Raw genomic sequence first — 21,858 nt, 5'->3', positions numbered from 1 at the left:
TACGGAAGTGAGCTAAGATGATGAACAGAAGTTTGGATCCAGTGGGAATCTGGCAATGTCTGGTAATTAGGCAGTCAGATGAATCACCGCGAAGCATAAAACATCTTAAAGAACCACTGTTATACATCCAGATAGACAAATAAAGGCAGAATTCCAGCAAGAAGGCATTTGTTGCACATCTAATTCACAAGTACCTGCTCTGCAGAGAACAGCCTGGGCAAATCATGGTGCAGACAACATCTCAGGGAACTTGGTTGATGTGGCTGCAATCTAAGAGCTCAGAGAAACAGAGCCCATTGGTAGCATTCTGAGACACTGGTGAGCAATCTGGTCTCCAAACATGGAAGCCCAGTCCCTCTAAAAAAAGAGGATGATCAGACTGGCAGAGAAGACTTTTGGAAACATCATAAAACAAGATCAAGTCCAGACTAACACCCACAAGATTATGTGGCAAGAGGGCATTAGGCCACCGAGGAGGAAACAGATGCTGTACTGAGACTTTTGTATCCAAAGATGGTCATGCACCCTTCTGCTCTGAAACCAGGGGCCGGTGACAGGGGAAAGGTTGGTTGTTACAGTGGGACTGGCACCTAGCAACTAGCGGGCAGGAAGGTGAGTCTGCAATACCAAAGGACAACACGCAGTGACTTGTTTGCTGGATGTGAAGGTCACATGAAGAGCACAGAGGTTCTGGATCACCAGGTGAGAAACACTGGTGAGAAGCCTCCACTTCTGCTCTCAATGGGGAGCAGAAACACCAGGAACAGGGAAGACAGGTTCCAGAGGCAAAATCTAGAACCCTGCAAGGAAAGATGAAGACTAGGTCTTCCATGTAGCAGTGCTCGTATAGGCCTCACAGGACTGTAAACAGAAATGCAAAGGTGTTTGGCTGAAACGTGTGGTTCACTTTTTCGTTAGGGAGTGGAGACACTTGTATACGAGACATTAGATATTGGAAATGAAGCTTGTACTGAAGGGACAGAGCTCACCTGAAACTTAAGTGAATCAACCTATTAGTACTTCAAATGCAGAAAGTCACGAGTGAACTTCTTACTGAGGAGTGGTGGTGCAGGACGGGTAGAAGGTGGTGGCTACAGAATAGCAGCACACAGCATAGACTGAGCCATCTACCATTAAAGACGACAAAGAAATAGTAAACCAGGAAATGAAATACTGTCCTTTAAACAGGACTCTATGAATTGAGCCAGAATAGTGGTACGCATGCTTCTACACAAATGCTGGAAGCCTAGGAACTAAGATGAACTAGAATGCCTAGCCCTAAAAGGCAACAAACAAACAAGGATCTACATGCTTAGGAAGTTGAAGGAAAAATTGGTGAGAGATGTAAAAAGAAGATACAGGATATACAGGAATAGTACAACAGCCTATGGTAATGATGTATGATAGAGCTCTGTCTAACATTACACCAAATTACCAAACTCACCACCTCAATTAATCTCTGTAGGGACTGACCTTGCAGGATTCCACAGGAAGAATATAGCATAGGATTCCCTGACCATTATCCTGACTGAGACATGTTAGAAGAGATCAGAGAAGCTGCAAACTCAGTCAATATACAGAGGTAAGTGAAGTCACTTGTTACTATGTAGAGTGGGTGAACGTCACATCAGGGCATAACAGAGATATTGGGTACTGTCAATGACTGTTGATTGCAGCCATTACTTAATGAGTCTTAGAATCATAGAATTATTTGGATTGGAAGGGACCTTAAAGACCATCCAGTTCCAATCCCCCTGCCATGGGCAGGGACACCTCCCACCAGACCAGGCTGCCCAAAGCCCCATCCAGCCTGGCCTCGAACACTTCCAGGGATGGGGCATCCACAGCCTCTCTGGGCAGCCTGTGCCAGTGCCTCACCACCCTCTGAGTGAATAATTTCTTCTGAATATCTAACCTAGACTTACCCTCTTTTAATTTAAATCCATTCCCCCTTGTCCTATCACTCCACTCCCTGACACAGAGTCCCCAGCTTTCCTGTAGGCCCCCTTTAGGTACTGGAAAGCTGCTCTAAGGTCTCCCTGGGGCCTTCTCTTCTCCTATGCTAAATAACCCCAGCTCTCTCAGCCAGTCTTCACAGGAGGGGAACTCCAGCTCTCAAATCATATTCACGGCCTTCCTTGGGAGCTGCTCTAACAGGTCCATGTCTTTCTTATGCTGGGGACCCTACAGCTGAATGCAGTTCTCCAGATGGAGTCTAATAAGAGCAGACGTTGACCTGCTAGCTGTGCTTCTTTTGATGCAGCCCACGATAAGGTTGGCTTTCTGGGCTGCAAGCGCACAATGCTGGCTAACATTAAGTTTTTCATCCACCAGTTCATAACAGAAGCCCATAACACAATATGCAACTGGTGATTTTGCTGGCATGCAAGCTCTTTTGAGATCTTTTAACTGAAGAGCCATTCCATAATGGTGACTTAATTTCAACAATCCTATGTAAAACATGAAGGCAAAAATGTCCTCCATAATCTCAACTTCAGAGAAGGAGACTATATAAAAAATAAAAGATTGCTTAAAAAAATCCACACCTTTAAAGGGTAATAAAAATACTTTTATCTCCACAGGCAGTATGAATCCTCCTTTAGGACAACAGAAGGGAAGCCCTGTAGTACTGCTATCAGAAGGAGCTTGAGAAAAGCTAGCTACAAAGGACCTAAAAGATGAGAAAGGTTAATTTTCAAGATGTGCCTCTGAGGTCTTTGAAATTTGGTTGTTGAAAATGTGCAGAGGTTAACGAAGTTGGAATATGAGGAGAATTCTAGAGTGGGCTTAGATCACTAGCTCAAGATAGGTGTGGTGAGATGATGTGATTCCACCTAAAGAGAGATAAAATAGTAACATCTGTCCCAGCAGAGGGACATCCCCATCTGTGTGGCAGAGGGAAATTCAGAAGGCACCTAAAGCACAGAGTGCATCATGTCCATAAGATGACTCAACAATGGAAGAACCATTTGAACAGAGGTGAAGCATACCAGCAGGATAGTATTCAAAACATTCTAAGTGTGCTAAGTCAAAAAAAATCTAAGGGAGAGCTTTAGGAATTTTTATGCATTTCTCATTTCATTTCAAGAGCTGAAAATACTTTATAAACATTAACTTACCAAGACGTATAAAATAGTATGCTTTAAGAACCAAGTCACAGCTGAATTAGAACAGTTACCTAATAACTGCCTTCATATGCTCATTAAGAGCACATCATTATCTATTTCAGTGTAAGACATGAATAGACTTTGGGCTAGCTAATATTTTAACAGAAGAAGAGGGCAAAAAAAAACCAGATAAGCTCTTACTGACTAAAAAGCATCAGTCAGGGCTTTAGATTTTCTCTGTCTTTGCTGGCACTCCCCCACCATCATTCTGGGCTCTGAATCAGCAGATGACTCAAAAGGTAAAAACACTCTCACCTGCTGCATTCCCAGTAACATTCCCAGAAAGGCTTTGTCTGAACACACATCTGGCATGTCCTTGCAAAAAAAAAAAAAGGTTAAAATATGAAGAAATGGAAGCTCTACCTAGTAGGAGGAGACAGCAATACTACAAATGAGAATCTCATTAAGAATAGTTTTGCTAAACCGATCACCATTTTCTAATAATTGTTTTGTAAAGATATATAGAGAACAGTAAGGAACTCTAGACGGTGACTAATATTTCCTGATTTCCTATGAAACCAGCAATCAAAATTTTACACAACATTTACAGTAGCTAAAGACTATGAAACCCTCTGAAAAAAAGTACTGCTGCAAAACAAAACAAAGGGAAACAGACAAAGGGGAGGAAATAATAGAGAAAAACTGTACGGATAATAAGCTAGCTGAGGAGTTCAGTCTCTTGGTACTTTTCCTTTAGAGATTTATATGATTTGCATGACCCCTAAAGAATTCTGTAGTCAAAGTGTCTCTCGTTCATACTCAGCAGTTGTATGGCTAAAGCCAGTATCTAAATCCATCTGAGACTGTATAAAAATGAGTGAGACACTTCTTAAAACCTTTTACTGAACTTGTTCTAACTACTGACTGCATAAGACAAAATGAGATCATTGATACACATTAATCAGTGAATATAACTTAGAAAAAGGCAGACTGAAGTGAATGTCCACTGACCTTCATGCTGATGCTGTGACTGTTAACAATCATAGTATTGTAGCTACTTTTTCTATCCTGTTGTAACCACTTTTTAATGAAATCATATCCATTTATTTCGTGAAACTCAAACATATGCTTCCAAAATATGCTCAGAATATATGTTCATCCCAACTGAATGCTCTCCTTATAACTTGTTTTAAGAAAGGACCCAAACCCTCCATGACTGAACAACTTACTAAACTTTCATGATTACTTTGGGCAACCAAGAATTTAGGGCCCCAACCCTACCTCTATTAAGTTGATGTTCCCCAGTCTCAGGTAATAGGCTGTGAGAGAAAAGAGATCAAGATCGTTAACTACCATCTTCAGACATGAAATCTCATGTACTGCAGTTGAATTAACCTTGGGTAATATCTGGAACCCTCAGCATTGATCTGGCACACGTTTCAGAATTGCATAAGCCTCTCTGATTTAAATGATTTTGACCTGTTTGATAATGTCACACTTGCTTCTTTATTTTGTTAATTTTACAAAATTATGCAGACAAACTAAAAGTATGTAAACAACTAAACCTAAGATTTACTTTATTTGCAAAGTCTCCTATATATTGTTTATTCGTATATTTTTATTTTTACTTTAAATAAACCACAACATGTAGAAATCTGAAAAGCAATTCTACTCTTGGATGGTCATTGCTTGAACTCTTGTTATGCATTTCCTGTTTAATCAGGCTGGTTGGAGAGGAGACTTGATTATTCCAGGGAAATACCAAGACGCAATAATTCACTCAGAACAATAGTGAAGAGAACACTGGGTCCCTGACAGTTCTTGAACTGCTTGTGATTTTTTTAGCCTAAGAGGCAAAAATCTTACAGATGTTTTTTTTAACATTTTCTGAGTGACTGGGCAGTTTTGGCTTAAGGCATCATTGCAATTGAGAAACAACCGAAGAGCTGATAGAAAAAGACAAAATATGAAGATGAAAATTAGCACTAGGGTAAGTTTATTAATCTGACTGGAGAAAGATTTTTTAAAATGTAACCTTAAAAACTCAAAAAGCAACTAAGAGAAATACCAAGATTATCTGGATTATACTTTTCAAATAAAGAGGATTACCCTCATTAATAAACGCACATAAAGCTTGCCTTTTCAATAATTATTTACCTATTGTTATAGTACATTATAAATTGTTTTCACTTAATTACTTAAGTTTTAGTTTTTTTGAGTCAAGTACATTTTCCAGTTTGTTCATCCCCACTTAGATACAGAGCAAGATGCTTTAAGATGCCAAGAGTCCAACCTCTGCTAGCAGCTCCATGATTTTAAGCAATACAAAGGTCACATACAGTGGCAATGAAGTCACATCAGAAATTTATGACAACATCTGCAATCTAAAGATGTTTTCCTAGGTAACTACAGTCATGAATCTGTAATTGTACACATCATGAATTAAGCTAATTTCTTAACTGCATGATCACATTATTCTACAGCAAACCCTGTAGGAAGTAACTCACAAAAATTTACCTATGTGCTACGCAGACAGCTGTCCAGCTTAATGTGCAGTGACTGTTTCTTAAAAAAATCTTCAGAAGAAATTGTAACAGGAGCACAGCATGCAATGGCTGCTGAACTTTCCTGCAGGATTGATTTAAAAGAAAAGCAATTTGGTATCAACAGTTTTGTTGTATCTTCATTTGCTGAATCTGTGTTTATTATCATCAACCTAACATTTAATGAATTCATACTTATGAAGATATTAAGTTAACATTAGTTGGTAAGCTCTAAGAAGCACTTGTTTAATATATACACTACAGAATCAATGTTTTAAGATGTTAGAGGGAATAAAGACAGTAATATATATTATATATGTATATATATATATAGTATATATATACGCTATCACATATCAAGCAAATGTCAGGTATAATCCAAATGCAGAGATGTCATTAATGTCATTAATTATTCTATTTCTGACATCTATGGACAGTTTGAAAGAAATCAAAAGCAAAAGATGAAGATACAGGTGAGCAAGGTAGATCACAGTTTAAGCTGTGAAATTACTCTATTAGGCCATTTTTTTTTCATTTTTTTAAAATTATTTTTAACGATAAAACCCAAATCACTATTCCACACAGTATGGAAGCAGTAAGGAAGAGATGCACATTATTAGCTATAAAGATACCTGTTGCTGAAATCTAGCCCTTCCCAAACGGATGGAAAAGTCTGGTCTCTGCCTATTCCCCAGGTTCAGTCACCACAGTGCTGGCAGGCAAGTACCCGATGCCTCAAAGAGCATCAGTTCAAGAAGTGCACTTGGCATCCTGGGCTGCTGGAAACCATCTACAGTCACACCACAAGCTAGCCTCATGCTGGTCAGCTGCTGTGTGACTTATCTTTTTGCTTTGCTGTTAACTGCTGTTCACATTTTTAAACAGATTCAGATACCATCTGCACATTGCCAAATGGCCAAGTTTAACGGATGCCTGTAGTTACTGCTCTACTTTAGAGTCCAAAGTACTTCATTAACCACACTCATAACTTTCTGGAACATCCTTCCAGCAGTGACAGTTTCTCCTGTATGCATTTATTTTTATTTTTTCCCTTTTTTCCCTGCAAAGTTTGAACACAGCCCTTAAAGTTTGATTATTATTTTTTTAATTACTATTTTTCTTTTAAGAGACGAGGAACAACTTACTGACAATACAAATAACTACAATCAAAAAGCCTATGCACCCTCAAAACTGTCATGAAGTCTAGTAGCCTTTTTAAAATCGCAATCTGACTTGTTTCCCCCTCTTCTAAGAAGAGCAACATGCCTTTGCAGGAAAGAGCTATTACTCCTCTCTTCCTCGGTGAGCTGATGGCTCTGCAATTCAGCTCTTTATGTTCCCATCCTGCAGCCAGCAAGGAGTCCCAAGAGTCTCTTTTAGTACCACTATTTCCTACGTGAATGTCCCCATCTTTAAATAAATAAATTTGGTTCATTTCCCCCTAATTATATTAGTTTGCAATTTCCAAGTGAAATACTGTTTTGCCCTTCCCTTCTTCCCCTCTCCCCACTCCTCCCAGTTGTGCCAAATCACTTTGTCCTCTGTCCTGACTGGTAACTACGATATTCTTCAATTTATAAGAAACAAAACAAAACAGAAAATTAAAGTTAGCATATGCTTGTGCTCTTTCCAGATTAATAATGAAGACAGAGTGGAACTGTTCCCAGCATCAAGCTCCTGGCACCATATGCTTTGCTGTCTATCCCTACACTGCTATGTATGCTTTTTTTTTTTTAATATATATATTCTTTAAACAGTATTTATATTTTACTCCCTGTAAGACTGAGCTTTTATTTTATCTACTGTGAATTCATGACAGAATCAAATGGTACACATACATGCAAAGACTATATCTCTTCTAATTTCTTCCAGACAGGCCGTATTTTTCTAATTTGTCTCAAGTTTGAAGAGTATCACTGAAATAGTCTTCAATTTTTCAATGCAACAGCATGAATTTCACACAAAGAAACAAAACATGGATGGGATTCAGTTATCCCGGGAAACCTGGTTCAAGCTCCTGAGAAAAATCCAGACTTGTCCTTACTAATACCCATTCACTTGTAAAATTAAACTAGAATGAAGACCAAAAAACTGATTTATTGTTAGCATTTTATCCTCAGCTTTTGTCAAAGGACAGTGGTGCAACAGACAGAAATAAACCTCAAGCTTTAATAGTGAACAGACCAAAATTATATACAACAGCTTAACATATAAAAAGCTTGAGGAACTGACCCCTGAGCTCCAATGAAAAAAGGATATGCACAGGAGATGGAAACAAGGACAGGCTACAACGGATGCATGTGGAAATACTGCTCAGTCATACATGGTTGCCATTAGGAAAGCTAAAGGTCAGCTTGAGTTGAGATGTGCAAGAGGTGTCAAAGGCAATGAGAACAGCTCCTACTGATACATTAACAATAAAAAGGATGAACAAGGAAAATGCAAGCTCACTGATAAAATGATAATTGCATGTACAGATAAGGTTGAGGTACCCAATGCCTTCTTTGTCTTAGTCTGACTGAAATCAGCTTCTGTAACATGAAGAAGAGATGGCTTAGGGTGTGGGCTGAACCTAACAGCAGCCTTCTATCATCAAAGATGAGGTTACCCAGAAGAGTAAACACGAACTGAGGTCCGTGGCTGAAGGATGAAAGGCAGCAGTCATTAATTGAAACAAGAGAGGCTCTGACTTGATGTAAGGAAAAGATTGTTCAGTATGAGGGGAATTAAGCACGGGAAGAGGTTGTTCAGGGAGGCTTCAGGATCCCTGTCCTTGGAGGTTCTCAAGGAACACCTAGACAAAGCCCTGAGCAACCTGGTCTAAATTCAGTGTTGATGTGGCATTTAGAAGATAGTTGGATTAGGACCTCATGAAGTCTCTTCCAAGTAGAAAGATTTTACAATTCTAACCTGAAGCTCTTTTCAAGAAAGCTCCAAGCTAGTAATTAAAAACAAAAACAACAAAAAAACTCACAACAAAACCCACTACTGGGATGATAATCATCTTCAATTTTGGCCTACATAAAGTTTCTCTAGTTAGTTAGAATTAACATTACATTATCAAGCAAACAGTCTTGGTGCTCATATACTGCTGAATAATTAATACTCTACTGAATTGGTTATTACCATTTTAACGATTCTTTGAATTTAATGTTTACTCCACGAGATACAAAATACTGATTTCTTCCCTCTATGGTGGTACATAATTTCTAAAGCAACATGCAAGTAACGTACTCAGCTTTTCATCCTTTGAAAGTAAACATGGCAGGAATAATGCTATTTTTCTATTTAATAGAACAGATAACAAAATTTTAAGTCCATTTTTCTTTCTTTTTGAGAGAGAGAAATTGAAATTTTCCTTAATATAAATGGTCTAACTACATCACTTGTATGCTTCTAGGTTTTTTGGCCAGCACAGGTACAGAAGTAAAACTAATCAAATGTGTTCATTTACCTTTAATTTCAGAGAGATTTACGGACTAATCCCCAAATCCTCATTCACCAGTCTTTGCAGAAGCAAATTTCTTGAAATGAAATTGACTAGTTGCCTAAGAAAGGGCTACTAACATGAGAAAGGAAGACCAAGTACTTCCCAACTCAAATGTTTCACTTTCACAGGTACGTTTACCGTGTCATCTAACGACAATACAACAGGCAAGAACTTAAGTCTATTTTGTTTTTATAACTAAGCCGTAGGTAAAACGGAACAAACTGCATGGTTTATTTCTTCCTACTTTTTTGTTTAAAACAACCCAATTATATTACACAACATAAAACTCCAAAGCTACTCAGATGCTCTGTGCAATTGCAAACATTCACAGCACTAAGGTGACTTGCTCAATGGGATTAGAGTGGCAAATGAAGATATTAAGAAACCTAAAACATCTTTGTGTCATAACAAACACTTCTCCTGATGATTCTTTGGCCTACTGAAGAAAATAATTTTAGCAGTAATTAATGTTTACATTTTCTCACATGCACAGAGAGAAAAACAAGATATGTAAAAGATGCTTAAATTTCTCTAAGAACGTTTAACTCCTTAAGTATTTACACAAGTGATTTACTACTGGAATGTAATGTACGTAGCTGCAGGTACCTCAAAACTCAGACCACCGCATAAGCTCAGCTGCTTCTCTACCTATGTTCTAAGTAAAAGTAAAAGCTTCTTTGGATTCCTACAGGTTTTCAGCATCTGGGGCTATAGCATGGGCTCTGTGGATACAGGAGTATCTAATGATCTAAGTTATAATTTATATTTATCCTTAACTAGAGTCTTTTAGAATGGAAGACTGCAAAAATGTTTTAGCATATTTACCATTTAACTATTTATTCCCTTATAAAGTACTGAGGTGTTTTATATATTCTACATTAATGGAAATTAAAATTGCTTTGAACATGTCAAGTATGACAAAATACTGTGATAGTACACTAAGTTAATCTCGACCTTTTCTCCGTCTAGCTTCTGTCCACGTTGTGCCAGCAACAATGTTGAAAGCAAGAATCCAACATAGTTTTCCTAAATCACATAGAAGTGTTTGCTGTTGGAACTGTGTGACCCACTTCACCATAAACTACCTATGGTAGTCGAACAGGGTATGAATTATGAAATGCTGATATCTGACCAACAGGTCTGGAGTTGTCAGCTAGCTACTATACCATGTACCTTGTAATACCTGTCTTATCTGTGTTACCTTTAAGGTTTGCTCCTTAGGGATAAAATACTTTAATTACGGATTTGCAGTCCTGACATTTAGTTGCCAACAGACTACTTAAAAACAAAAAACCGGCTTTATTCTTTTAATCCTTCCAAACAAGTAGTTCAGAAGCAACAACTAGAAATGATAAAACAAAACATTCATGAAAGGATGCCAGTACTATGAACTCCTTGGCAAGCATGAATACATCCATCCATAGTACATACCACCTTTTGAAACTTTCTGTGATCTGGCCCCATGATCAGACTATGCTTGCATAGTAGTCAAGCAACTATAAATAGAATTAAAAAGCCCATTACTCAAGGAAACATCCTAGAGGAAGGTAATACACCTCTAGCTGTAACTGCAGAAAGGTTTACTGTATCTTTGTTTAAAGTACAGATCACAGCTGCTGGGGTTGTCTTGCGTCAAACACAAAAGTCATTTGAGATGGATGACAAAAACTATTGTGTTAGTTTCAAGATTAAACATTACAGCAAGTAGTTATTGATGTTGGCAGAAATGTTTTACTTCTTATTTTGTTCAGAGGGGACCATGCAACCCCAGAATCATCATTATTTGCTCTATAGACATATTCCTTCTATTCAAAGAAAGTTGTGAGATATGTATCCAGACTGAACACATTCTATAACAGGAGTTACACTAAACTCTAATACTTTGCAAAAATGAAAGTAGAAGATGTAATTACTCTTAAGTGAACACTGTGTTGTAAAATAACTATCACAAACTATTAGGCTTACACCCAGAATGGGCCCTCAGATAGACTGGTGTTGGGTAGATACAAGGATACAAGTGTGACAAATACCAATAAATACTGCAGGGAAGTAAAGACATCCATAGCAATATATTAAAATCTAAAATTTAATATATTAAAATATATTAAAAGAACTTTCATCTGTGGGTCTGAATGAGAGCTTTGATTTTTTCAGCTGATGTTAATGCCTACAATGAGTGGAATTTACCTTTCATTCTCAAAAATGACATCAGATTTTTCACCCTTTTTGGTCATCCTGTGGTCTTCGCGACTGATGTCAAAGTAGCAGGCCTGCATGGTGAAGCTCTCTCTAAGATAAAGGGGAAAAGGCTGTCACAGGTCTCTCGTACATGGCCTGGGGAATCAAGTCTGTAGATCTGAAGGCAGCTCAGAATCCAGATCCAGTCAAGCTTTACACATTTTCCCCATGCATTCATTACCCCAAAGAAGCATGCTGCAATATCACACCTGGAAATAAACACCTATTCTAGGTTCCTAATACTAGTCTGCTACCTAGAAAGCAGCTGTGATCCTTGATGTCAAAAGCAGTAGTCTTCATACCCTAACCAGCAAGCGTGCATAGAATATAAGACTGCTTCTGTGAATACCCATCAGCTGGAGTGGTAGAGCACAGAGCTGTATCTTGAAGTCCACACACTGCTGGAAATTCCTGTCAAGAGACATTATGATCCGTTATGACAGAAGTCTACCCACCAACAGTAAAGATAAGCTCTCTAAGAAGATACACCAATGTCCTGGTTTCAGGTAGGACAGAGTTAATTTTCCTCCTAGTAGCTGGCAGGGTGCTATGTTTTGGATTAGGATGAGAAGAGCGCTGATAACATGCTGATGTTTTAATTGTTGTAGAGCAGTGCTTACACCAAGCCAAGGACTTTTCAGCTTCTCGCTCTGTCCTGCTAGCGAGCAGGCTAGGGGTGCAGCAGGAGCTGGGAGGGGACAGACCCAGGACAGCTGACCCAAACTGGCCAAAGGGGTATTCCATACCATCTGACGTCATGCTGAACAATATATAGGGGTGGCTAGCCGGGGTGGGGGGGGCCGGCTGCTCGGGGATAGGCTGGGCATCGGTCAGTGGGTGGTGAGCAATTGCATTGTGCATCACTTATTTCGTACACATTATTACTATTAATACTATTATTATTGTTATTGTTATTATTGTTATTCTTTTCCCTGTCTTAATAAACTGTCTTTATCTCAACTCACAGACTTCACTTTCCCGTTTCTCTCCCCCATCCCGGAGAGGGAGGGGGGAGGGTGAGCGAACGGCTGTGTGGTGTTTGGCTGCCAGCCGGGCTAAACCACAACAACCAAAAATTATTTCACCAAAAATAAGCCATAGCCTCTACAAAAACAACCAGATGGGGAAAGGACGCAACTTACATTTCCATAACGACTAACTGGAAATGCTTTGTAAACACAGCATTAACAGAATATGCAATATATCATTGTTACTACAGTAGCATCCCTAAATAGCACCAATGGGATCTAAGCCTTGTTATAAGATGTACTCTATAAATGTATATGCAAAGACATAAACCATACTTTAAAAAACACCTTTCACCTATTACAAAATATCATCTACCCCAATTGATTACAACACAAGGAAAGAGAACAGATGGTTAGGACTGCAACTGTAAACAAATTTTACAGATAGCTAAACTGCTCCTCATTATATCAGTTTTGAGATCTTCTGTTACGCCTCCACAATTTACAGTACATAGCCCCCTTAACTGCCCTGTAAAAAAGTCTATAGACTCCCTGATTCGAATCAGACACCTTCCCTATGAAGCAGAGTTTCTCCTTGCTCCCTCTGTTCTTTCAGAAGGCATGGGAAAAGGCTAACCTTAGCTACTGCATAAATTAGGAAAAGACCAAACAAAATCACAAATTAAGTAAAATTTACAGTAGTGGTAACGATTAAGTTTCTCTGATGTCTTGCTTTAATGCAGCCTCCTTGCACAATAGTACCTGAGTGAGTCTTGCCTGGTATCTCAGACAGCCTATGTGATTGCGCCTCAAGTATCTCTCCTGTTACAGAGTAAAGGGTGGCAGAAGAGCACCTGAACGTTACGTCCTCATTTCGATGTCATTGTTCCCTATCCTTTTTCTGGAACTTTTCGAGGAACAATTAGTGGTCAGTTATGAAAAACTATTAAAACTATTAGCATTTTCATTGTTTCTCTTTACCAATGAAAACCTAAAAGGTTAACTACTACCTTATAAAGAAAATTGATCTTTTGTTAGCTACAAAGTACATTTCTAGGTGGTGATCACCACCAAAAAGTTGAAAAGCACTATTCTAATTTAAGAGCTCAAGTCCTGTCTTTCAGAAAACTAAATATGTAAGAACTCCATCATAAGTCATTAATATTATCCCCCCTCCCCCCCAGCAAAAGTAACGTACTTTTTAAATGAGAACCAGGCGTATGCCCAAGCCCAAATAGGACAGGTACAACTTCAGGACTGTACTACCAGGTACCTAGCAAAAACAGTGACAGCAGCTATGACATGCAGAGGGAAAACAGAGATGAGTGGAAGCAAAAAGCACTATTTATACTCTATACAAATAGGATATAAATACAGACCAGTGAAAGGGGGAGGTTGATCTTAGCATTAATTTTTAGCCATTGGCAATGTTACTGCATGGAAGGGCTAGTCCTTACTAATCATGTAGGGAGTGTAATTTCCATGTTGGTCCTCAATTGTGCAAAAGGTCTAGACCATAATTTCAAAGAAAGTCTACCAAAAAATTGTAATTTATACAGAAATTAAATATCTTTGTAGACACGCCCTCCCCATACCCCCCATCGCTACAGCTGTGTTTGCCTTCAAGGAGAGGAATAACATTAGAAGTAGTTTGCTAAGAAGAGGTTAAGAAGAGCAGCTAACAGTTTCTGTACTATCTTTCAAGGTTTAATACTGTTTAGGACATTATACTGAAGTCTAATGCAAATGAATTTATTTATTTTTTTAAAAAAAGCATCATGACTAAACAGCAGGGAAAAGGTCAGAATCAGAGGTTAAGAAAGTCTTCAGAAAACCTGGAATTGTTTAAGCAAGGTAAAGAAAATATCAAACCAACACGTTAAACACAGAAAGTGAGGCAGATCAAAACGGTAGCCAAAAAAGTAGCTCAAGAACAATTTTCATAAAGGTATAAAAGCAAGTGATAAATCCTTTTTCAAATATATATCAAGAGTAAAAAACAATCCTGAGAGCAGGTGTCCAAAATGCAGTACAAAAAGAATGTTCGTAAAGATGAAGGTGACAGCACAGAAACTAGACATTCATTATTTCCATGTTCAGTGTGGGAAAGTTCAGCAAGCTCTTTGTAGGGACCTCACTGAGAAGCTGTCTCAAATTCAATGCCGCAGGAAATGCTAATTAAAAAAAAGAGGAGTGTTGCATGGGAACCACAGGCCTGTAAAACCTTAGCCAAATTTTAGAATCTATTCTAAAAAACCTGAATCAATGAACACACGCAGCCACACAAACCACTGAAATCTTGTGAAGATGTGGAGTACACTATTTTCCAGAAAAGCCAAGTCTTGGATTTTAATGAAGTTCTAAGAAAGTATCATCTCAGTACTCTGAAACATCCATGAAATCAACATGAACGTGAACAATTGGGAAAATCATTTAAGACAAAGATGGCTTTATCATTGTCTTAACATATACACCTGTATCTTGAATTTTATGCATAATTCTCATCTTCTCACAGAAGCAATGAGGTAAACCTCAAAAAAAAAAAAAAGGAAGAGAAGCCTGTCAAGGAGGACTAAAACTTATAAAATGGCTTCCACAGTAGATGCTACTAAATACCTGGGGGATGCCTCAACCTGGAAAAAAAAAAAGTTACAGGATTTGCAGTAGACAGCTACACAATGATGAGTGGCATGAAGAAGGGGAATATGGATATACTGTCTACAACTGCTTCCAGTATGAGAACTAAGGAGCACCTAATGAAACCACCAAGTAGAAGTTTCCACAGAAATCTTCACACAAGGTGCATATACGCTCAAAAACCTGCCACATGATTGGATGCTAAAGCTCACTAGTATTCAAAGGGAAACTAGATAAATGCAGGAATAACAACTCCATAATGGAATACCAAGTGCAAAACTGCTACGTTCCTTGCTAATGATACCTGGCGGTGGGACTGGAAGAACATTCTGCACAACAGGCTTGCTCTGTCCTCTTCTCCAGGGGTTTTATTACTGGCCTCCACCATAGAGGGAATACTGGCCTCAACAGCCCTTTGATTTGACTCAGAATTGTTATTCTAACATTACTTTACTTTCTCTTTCAGAAGGATAAGAAAGATACAAGTGTATAGACCACATTAAAAATCACAGGTAGAAGTCAACAGCAATTTGAGAGAAAGAAAAAAATCTCTCCTGGATACATAACAGCAGTATTAAATAGAGAAAGCATAATGTAGACAGTGGACATGTATCCGCTTTAACAACACTGCTTTGGGGACTGCTATTTCACAGTAGTTTTTCTTATAATTTCAGCAGCCCTTGTATGCTATGATAAAAGACAAATCATGCAGTATGTGCACATTTGAATATGCATCTGAAACTTAATAAAGGCAATCTTTATCAAAGAAAAAAAAAAGGATGCATAAAAGATCTGTAACAGAAAACAATGAGGGAAGTTAGCATAATATTTAATTGCGCACTTTTAAAGTGAATTTTGATTAGCAGTCTCCTGACTTAAAAAGGTTCTCTAAATTGACTTCCCTCTCAGGGCTTATGTGGCAGCTGATTTTAATAGCATCAGCATTAGTAAATGTAAAGCCTTGTACAGCACGATGCTCCTCTTCCTTGGCTGTAGTTGTAAGTTCTGCCAGTCCAAATGAATGCCTGTAACATGACATTTATAAAAGTGTACTTGTTACCTGGTTACTTGCATTCTGTGGAACAGTGATGACAGTAATTGTCTAAGGATTTCCACCGTAATTTTAGTTACACAATTGCCTGCCAACACTTCAGGCAATTCAGTCTTACTCTTCTGACCACCGAGCTGGGTCTCACCCTGCCCTTGATCTTCTCCTCCAACACAATTTGCTATTGCTTAAGTTATTGTGGGAACACACAATCTTAGTGGACAGCATATTTCCTAACATCTAGTGTTTTTTTCAGCTGCCTTCTCTTCACCAATGGTTTGAAGTGGACATCAAAATTTCCAGAGACTTACCTAACGTGAGGTAAGCCTGGGAAAAGACCAGACTCTGGAAGGAAGTTGTAAGAAAATATTCCTTTCTCCCTTCACTGAGGGACTAGTCTGAAGCAGATATTCTAAACAAACTGCAGAAACAGGCACAGCAAATACACCTTAAGTACAGTGATGCACATCAGCAAATCCTTCTGAAGAGAAACAGGGTTAATACCTCAAGAATAGCACCCTCCATACAAGCTTATGCTGTTTTCAGGACTTCTCCTTCCTTATTTGTTTTTATATCAATAGCAACGTGCCTGTAAGCGTAAAAATGCTGCGAAGACTGCCTCTCCATCTAGCTGTACACATACCATTAGTACATCCATCTATACAAAATCCTTGAAAACTGCTGTATGGTCAAGACTTCTCTTAGAAGGATTTTACATCTTTCTTGTAAGAGGACACTGTAATAGTCTGTTTTCAATTTATTATAAGCTTCAGGATGTAGAGTTTGCAAAAAAGATTTAAAATAATTTCTTGCAAGACTACTACGAGTGTTGTTTTAGGAAGTTATGAAAGTTATCCTTAAACTGCGACTGCAAACAAAGGTACAGCTTATGAACATTGATATTTAGTATCAATAAGCATTCTTAAGAGGAAAAGCAGAGGAATTGCTAACAGTGCAAACCATTGTGGATATGCAGATAACATTCCATCAGACCCCTCACATCAGCTGACCTCTTTAGGACACTGCTCCAGCAAGAGATGCTGAATCCATTGTGTTGACTTATAGCTTCTTCAGTTTTGATTAATCTATTTAGAAGGCTTGGCGTTCCTCATCTATTCCGTGTGTGCGCACACACATAAATGAGGGAAGGAAAAGAACTAGAGCCCTGACAGTTTTCCTAGTAGCTGAAGACTTAAAGTAATATTCCTTCCTGAAGGCCCTTCAGAGACAAATTTTCAAGGAAGATGCCACATTCTTTGTCTATCACTGCCTACATATGAATTTTGGCTAGGAGTCTTTTTTGCTGAAAAGTGTGATGAGCTTGAAGAGGTGTTTTGACTATGGCTTGAGAAAATGTTTGGTCAATGATGACTCTGCTAAGCTGAAAGACACTGACTCTACAGCAGCCATCTTGGGTGGATTATATGGCCGTGAATTAATGATGAAGCCTCTACATCTTCCATGAGAAGAAAGAGGGTATACAGTCTGGAGTGATTATGGCAAAGCTTCTCTTCTTCAAATCCTGAATCCTTATAGAGCACCTCTTCTGATTGATCTTCTTGCCACTGGTTAAGCAGGAAAGAGAGGCTGTCTTGTGAGAGGAGGCCTCAGCATGTCAGTAGCTCAGAACATGCAACTGAGGCCTTACAGGTTTAACTATTTGTTGTGGTTTAGCCCGGCTGGCAGCCAAACACCACACAGCCGTTCGCTCACCCTCCCCCCTCCCTCTCCGGGATGGGGGAGAGAAACGGGAAAGTGAAGTCTGTGAGTTGAGATAAAGACAGTTTATTAAGACAGGGAAAAGAATAACAATAACAATAATAATAATAATAATAATAGTATTAATAGTAATAATGTGTACGAAACAAGTGATGCACAATGCAATTGCTCACCACCTGCTGACCGATGCCCAGCCTATCCCCGAGCAGCCAGCCCCCCACCCCGGCTAGCCACCCCTATATATTGTTCAGCATGACGTCAGATGGTATGGAATACCCCTTTGGCCAGTTTGGGTCAGCTGTCCTGGGTCTGTCCCCTCCCAGCTCCTGCTGCACCCCTAGCCTGCTCGCTAGCAGGACAGAGCGAGAAGCTGAAAAGTCCTTGGCTTGGTGTAAGCACTGCTCTACAACAATTAAAACATCAGCATGTTATCAGCGCTCTTCTCATTCTAATCCAAAACATAGCACCCTGCCAGCTACTAGGAGGAAAATTAACTCTGTCCTACCTGACACCAGGACACTATTTTATTTCAACATCTGGAAAGTAAACACTTATCAAATAGGTCGCATAGGAAGGTATTCTTTTCTACAAAGCAACAAAAATAATCCAAAGATGGTAATGAATACAGACCAAGGGCATGCTAAATGGAGATTTGGTAAGTGAGGTATGAGACAAAAACAACAAGAAGTTAAAATTAATGTAAGATTTTTTTTTTTATTAAACAGAAGAGTATAGACTCATTTTGAGTCTGCAGAGCAAGTGTTTCCTGAATATCACACAAACTGTAGGGTCCACCTATAACCTCTCAAGGAGCAGAGGAATGCAATATATTCTCTTACGTTGGTTTCCAACGGACATCTCAAGCAGGCTAAATCAAAGAGCAGGTGATGGATGACAGCAGCTAATTCTTGTGTCTTATCTAGAAAGAGACATATCAGTTGTTGATGTCTACTCAGGTCATTTTCTCTTGCCCTTCTTTATGTTTTCATCTATTCTTTCCTGGCTTTATGGAGATCTTGGCTTAGCCAGACAAAACTGCATGTCTTAAAGCCAGTTACCAGGAAGGAACCTATCAGAAGTGTTACACAGTATTATGCTAATACAGGTCTACCAGATCCGAGTTAGTTTATAGGACTGGGCTGCTCTATCTTTCTCTAACACTAGCCTGTAAACAAGAGTCAGCATTTTTAATTTTCTTCTTGTACTAACTTTGCACTTGATCCTCAGATCTGGATGCATTATTAAGACCTTGCTTGTCTTCAAAGAAGCAATATCAGACTGTAACAAAATCAGCCAAAATTCTAGCCTTCCTCAGCTTACTTGTTTCTCCAGAAAGGCCAGTTAATACTAGAATACTGTCCAGCAGAAGATTCGTTTTTTATAAACTACCTCACCTCCTACTTTTATGAAAAAAATCACTTGGTGACCTAAAAATTACAGGTTTTGCTAGAATTTTAAGTGTAGGAAGGCATAAAACCACCCAGCTTTTGGTCATACACAAATTTTAGACTCATAACATAGTGAAGACTATTACATTTTTAGTAGTTCAGTGAAAAGACTTTGTAATAGTAATGATAAAGCATTTTAGCTTTGAAATAGCACACCAGAAAAGGATAACCACGGTTTATGCCAAACACCCAGTCAGCATACAATGCTTTCATTTTAGGCCAACCCCCTCCCACTCCAATCTTTAGACATGTTTAAAATGTTTCTCATCAGCTGAGAGAAAGCTGATGAGAAACATCTTAAAGAAAGCATCACCTGGTTGCACACAGAGCCTTTGCTGAATCTGCTGCATTTGTGAATAGTATTCGTGCACACGTACACTTGTTCTTTCTCACTGAGGAACAACCTTGGTAAAATGTCAAGAGATGTTGGGGCACCTAATTTCCACATTATGCACTTAAATTCAAGTTTGGAGGTCACATAATTACATCAGTCAAAGCTGAACGGCAGGCGGTGTTGCAGGCATGTATTTCAATTGCAATTACCGAGGAGGCACTGTACCACTGTAGCCCAAAGACCTCAGGTCAGTTGAACCTTGCCCAGTCATCACACAAACACACCAGGTGGCAATGACTTACACACAGCTTCACTTCTCTGTATCAGGGCTCAACTCTCTCCTCTGATGATGTCAGAATAATCCGTCATTCTGTAGCACTGACTATTTCTTCCTTACCAGGGAATAGTTTCTGTGGCGAGGATATTTTTGATCAGTTATGTTGCTACTTAACAATAACGTAATCAAGATAGGCAATCTAGAAAACAATTCTGTGAAGAACAGTGTGTTAGAAAAACTAAGGCAATCTTACGAAGTTCTCAGCAACATTTTGCAATAAACAGGCAAGAAGCCACACAGCTAACAGCTTGCTAAGCTCCCAGTCTAAAAACCTGCAAGATTTATTTCATTCCATGTTGTATAGTATAATGAAAATAATGTTTTGGAATTAATAAACAACTGTAACCCATATAAGGTAAGAAATGCTCAGTATCGGCACAAGCCATTTTCCATTCTGGATTTTATATAAACAAAGTCTGTAAGCAGAGCACAAAAAATACTGAGGTGGGAGGGTGCAAAACAGGCAGATGATGGGGAAGCCCCCTAGGGAAGTTTATTTTAATACAGATCTTGCACTGTACTCCTGAATATCAGTGTTAGAAAAAAATAAACTGTTTTATCACCTAAAAACCCAGATGGCCTCCAAGGAACAGTTGTTCAGGATAAACTCTGCTATCCCAGAGGATTTTCAGTTTAATAACACGAAGACAATGAAAAACAATTTTTTTTGATTTAAAGTCTAGCTCATCTTTGTCCATCTATACAGAGATATGGGTATCAGAAAAAAATGAGCATACAACTCTCAGATAATTTCCAATGTGCTATATGACAAGCTAGTGTTAAGTATTATGGTTTCTACTTTTCAAACGAGCTGACGTTCCCATCCTGCATAGCAAACATTCTTAACATCAGAACTTGTACCAGGAACACAATTAAAACTGCCAGTTTTTTTTAATCAAGTCAGTGTTCAGCATTTTTACCATTAGATTTTTACTACATTTCTGCATTTAACCTGTGGTCAAAATAACAGACGTAAAGCATAAACCCAACAGTTTTCTGTGAAAACTGGGCAACAAGTTTTCATATGCAGTGCAGTTGTTTTTTCACCAGTAGATCTTATAATAACATATGGCTGAACAATGGAAATTTGGAAGGCCAACCACCACCCATTCATTCATACATAAGAAAATCACTATTCTTGAACCTCTGTGGAGATGTAAGGCATCCTTAAAAGCCAAGGAGAGAGTTTATAATTATACACTATCAATCAATCTAAAAATTTAAGAACAAACGAACAAAAAAGGCTTCAAGAAGGTACTTTCAACTAATTAAAATAAATCCCAAAGAAGATACTGCAAGCCAACCCCTTACCCCACTTCCAAAAACACTACAAACAGTTACAGGAAGAGTTCCTCTTGATGCATTTCTCCACTAGAGAGAATTACTAATTAGAAGTATAAAGTAATATGACTTCCTACCTGTTACAATAAGTTAAGTCTAACACTACCTAAAGAAATTTCAGAGGAATTTTCCAATTAACAGATAAGGGGATTAGGGGAATAGGTAAATATCACTGGGCCTGAAGCAATCAATGACGATAAAAGAAAAATGTAGATCACAGATATGCAACCATGTCTGTAGAAAAACCAATCAAGAACGCATGAAAGGGACTGTGTAAAAATCTGACTTCTCTCAAAGTACTGGAAAGAGAACTGTGATATGTATCATAAATTAGTATTTATAGCAATCAGGAAAGCAAAGCTTTGTTTCATGGGTAAAGTTTAAACATAAATACCTAAGCAAAAACTGTTAGATACTAAATTATGACTTGGTTTTGTGCTGTACAAGCCAAACTAGATCTACAGATGCTGGGATTGCACAGCAGTGCTATGGGCATCCTATGGCATGATGCAGGCTGAGCTCTGCACTAGACAGTACAAACGAAAGATGAGGAGTGCCACAAGACCCCCTTCCCTTCCTTTTCCAAAGTTCTACTTCTAACTCCTTTCATCACATTCTTTCTTGGATTTCTAGCCTAAGTCTGTCTCT

The 21,858-nt window shown here is 38.6% G+C and overlaps 1 protein-coding gene across 2 annotated transcripts in view; it reads right to left on the bottom strand.

Moving 5' to 3' along the window:
* Positions 1-21,858, bottom strand: part of CTNND2 (catenin delta 2) — a 428,710-nt gene that overhangs the window by 198,909 nt on the left and 207,943 nt on the right. The window contains exon 9 of one of the 2 annotated variants that reach the window (XM_050709047.1): positions 11,328-11,429. The exons of the other annotated variant lie outside the window; for it this stretch is intronic. Coding sequence (XP_050565004.1) covers positions 11,328-11,429 — 102 coding nt within the window. The remainder of the gene's footprint in view (positions 1-11,327; positions 11,430-21,858) is intronic. 2 annotated transcript variants of the gene reach the window in all.

Source organism: Cygnus atratus, chromosome 2 (assembly GCF_013377495.2).
Source record: "Cygnus atratus isolate AKBS03 ecotype Queensland, Australia chromosome 2, CAtr_DNAZoo_HiC_assembly, whole genome shotgun sequence".
Taxonomy (NCBI): Eukaryota; Metazoa; Chordata; class Aves; order Anseriformes; family Anatidae; genus Cygnus; species Cygnus atratus.
This window is presented reverse-complemented; position numbering and strand designations above follow the sequence as displayed.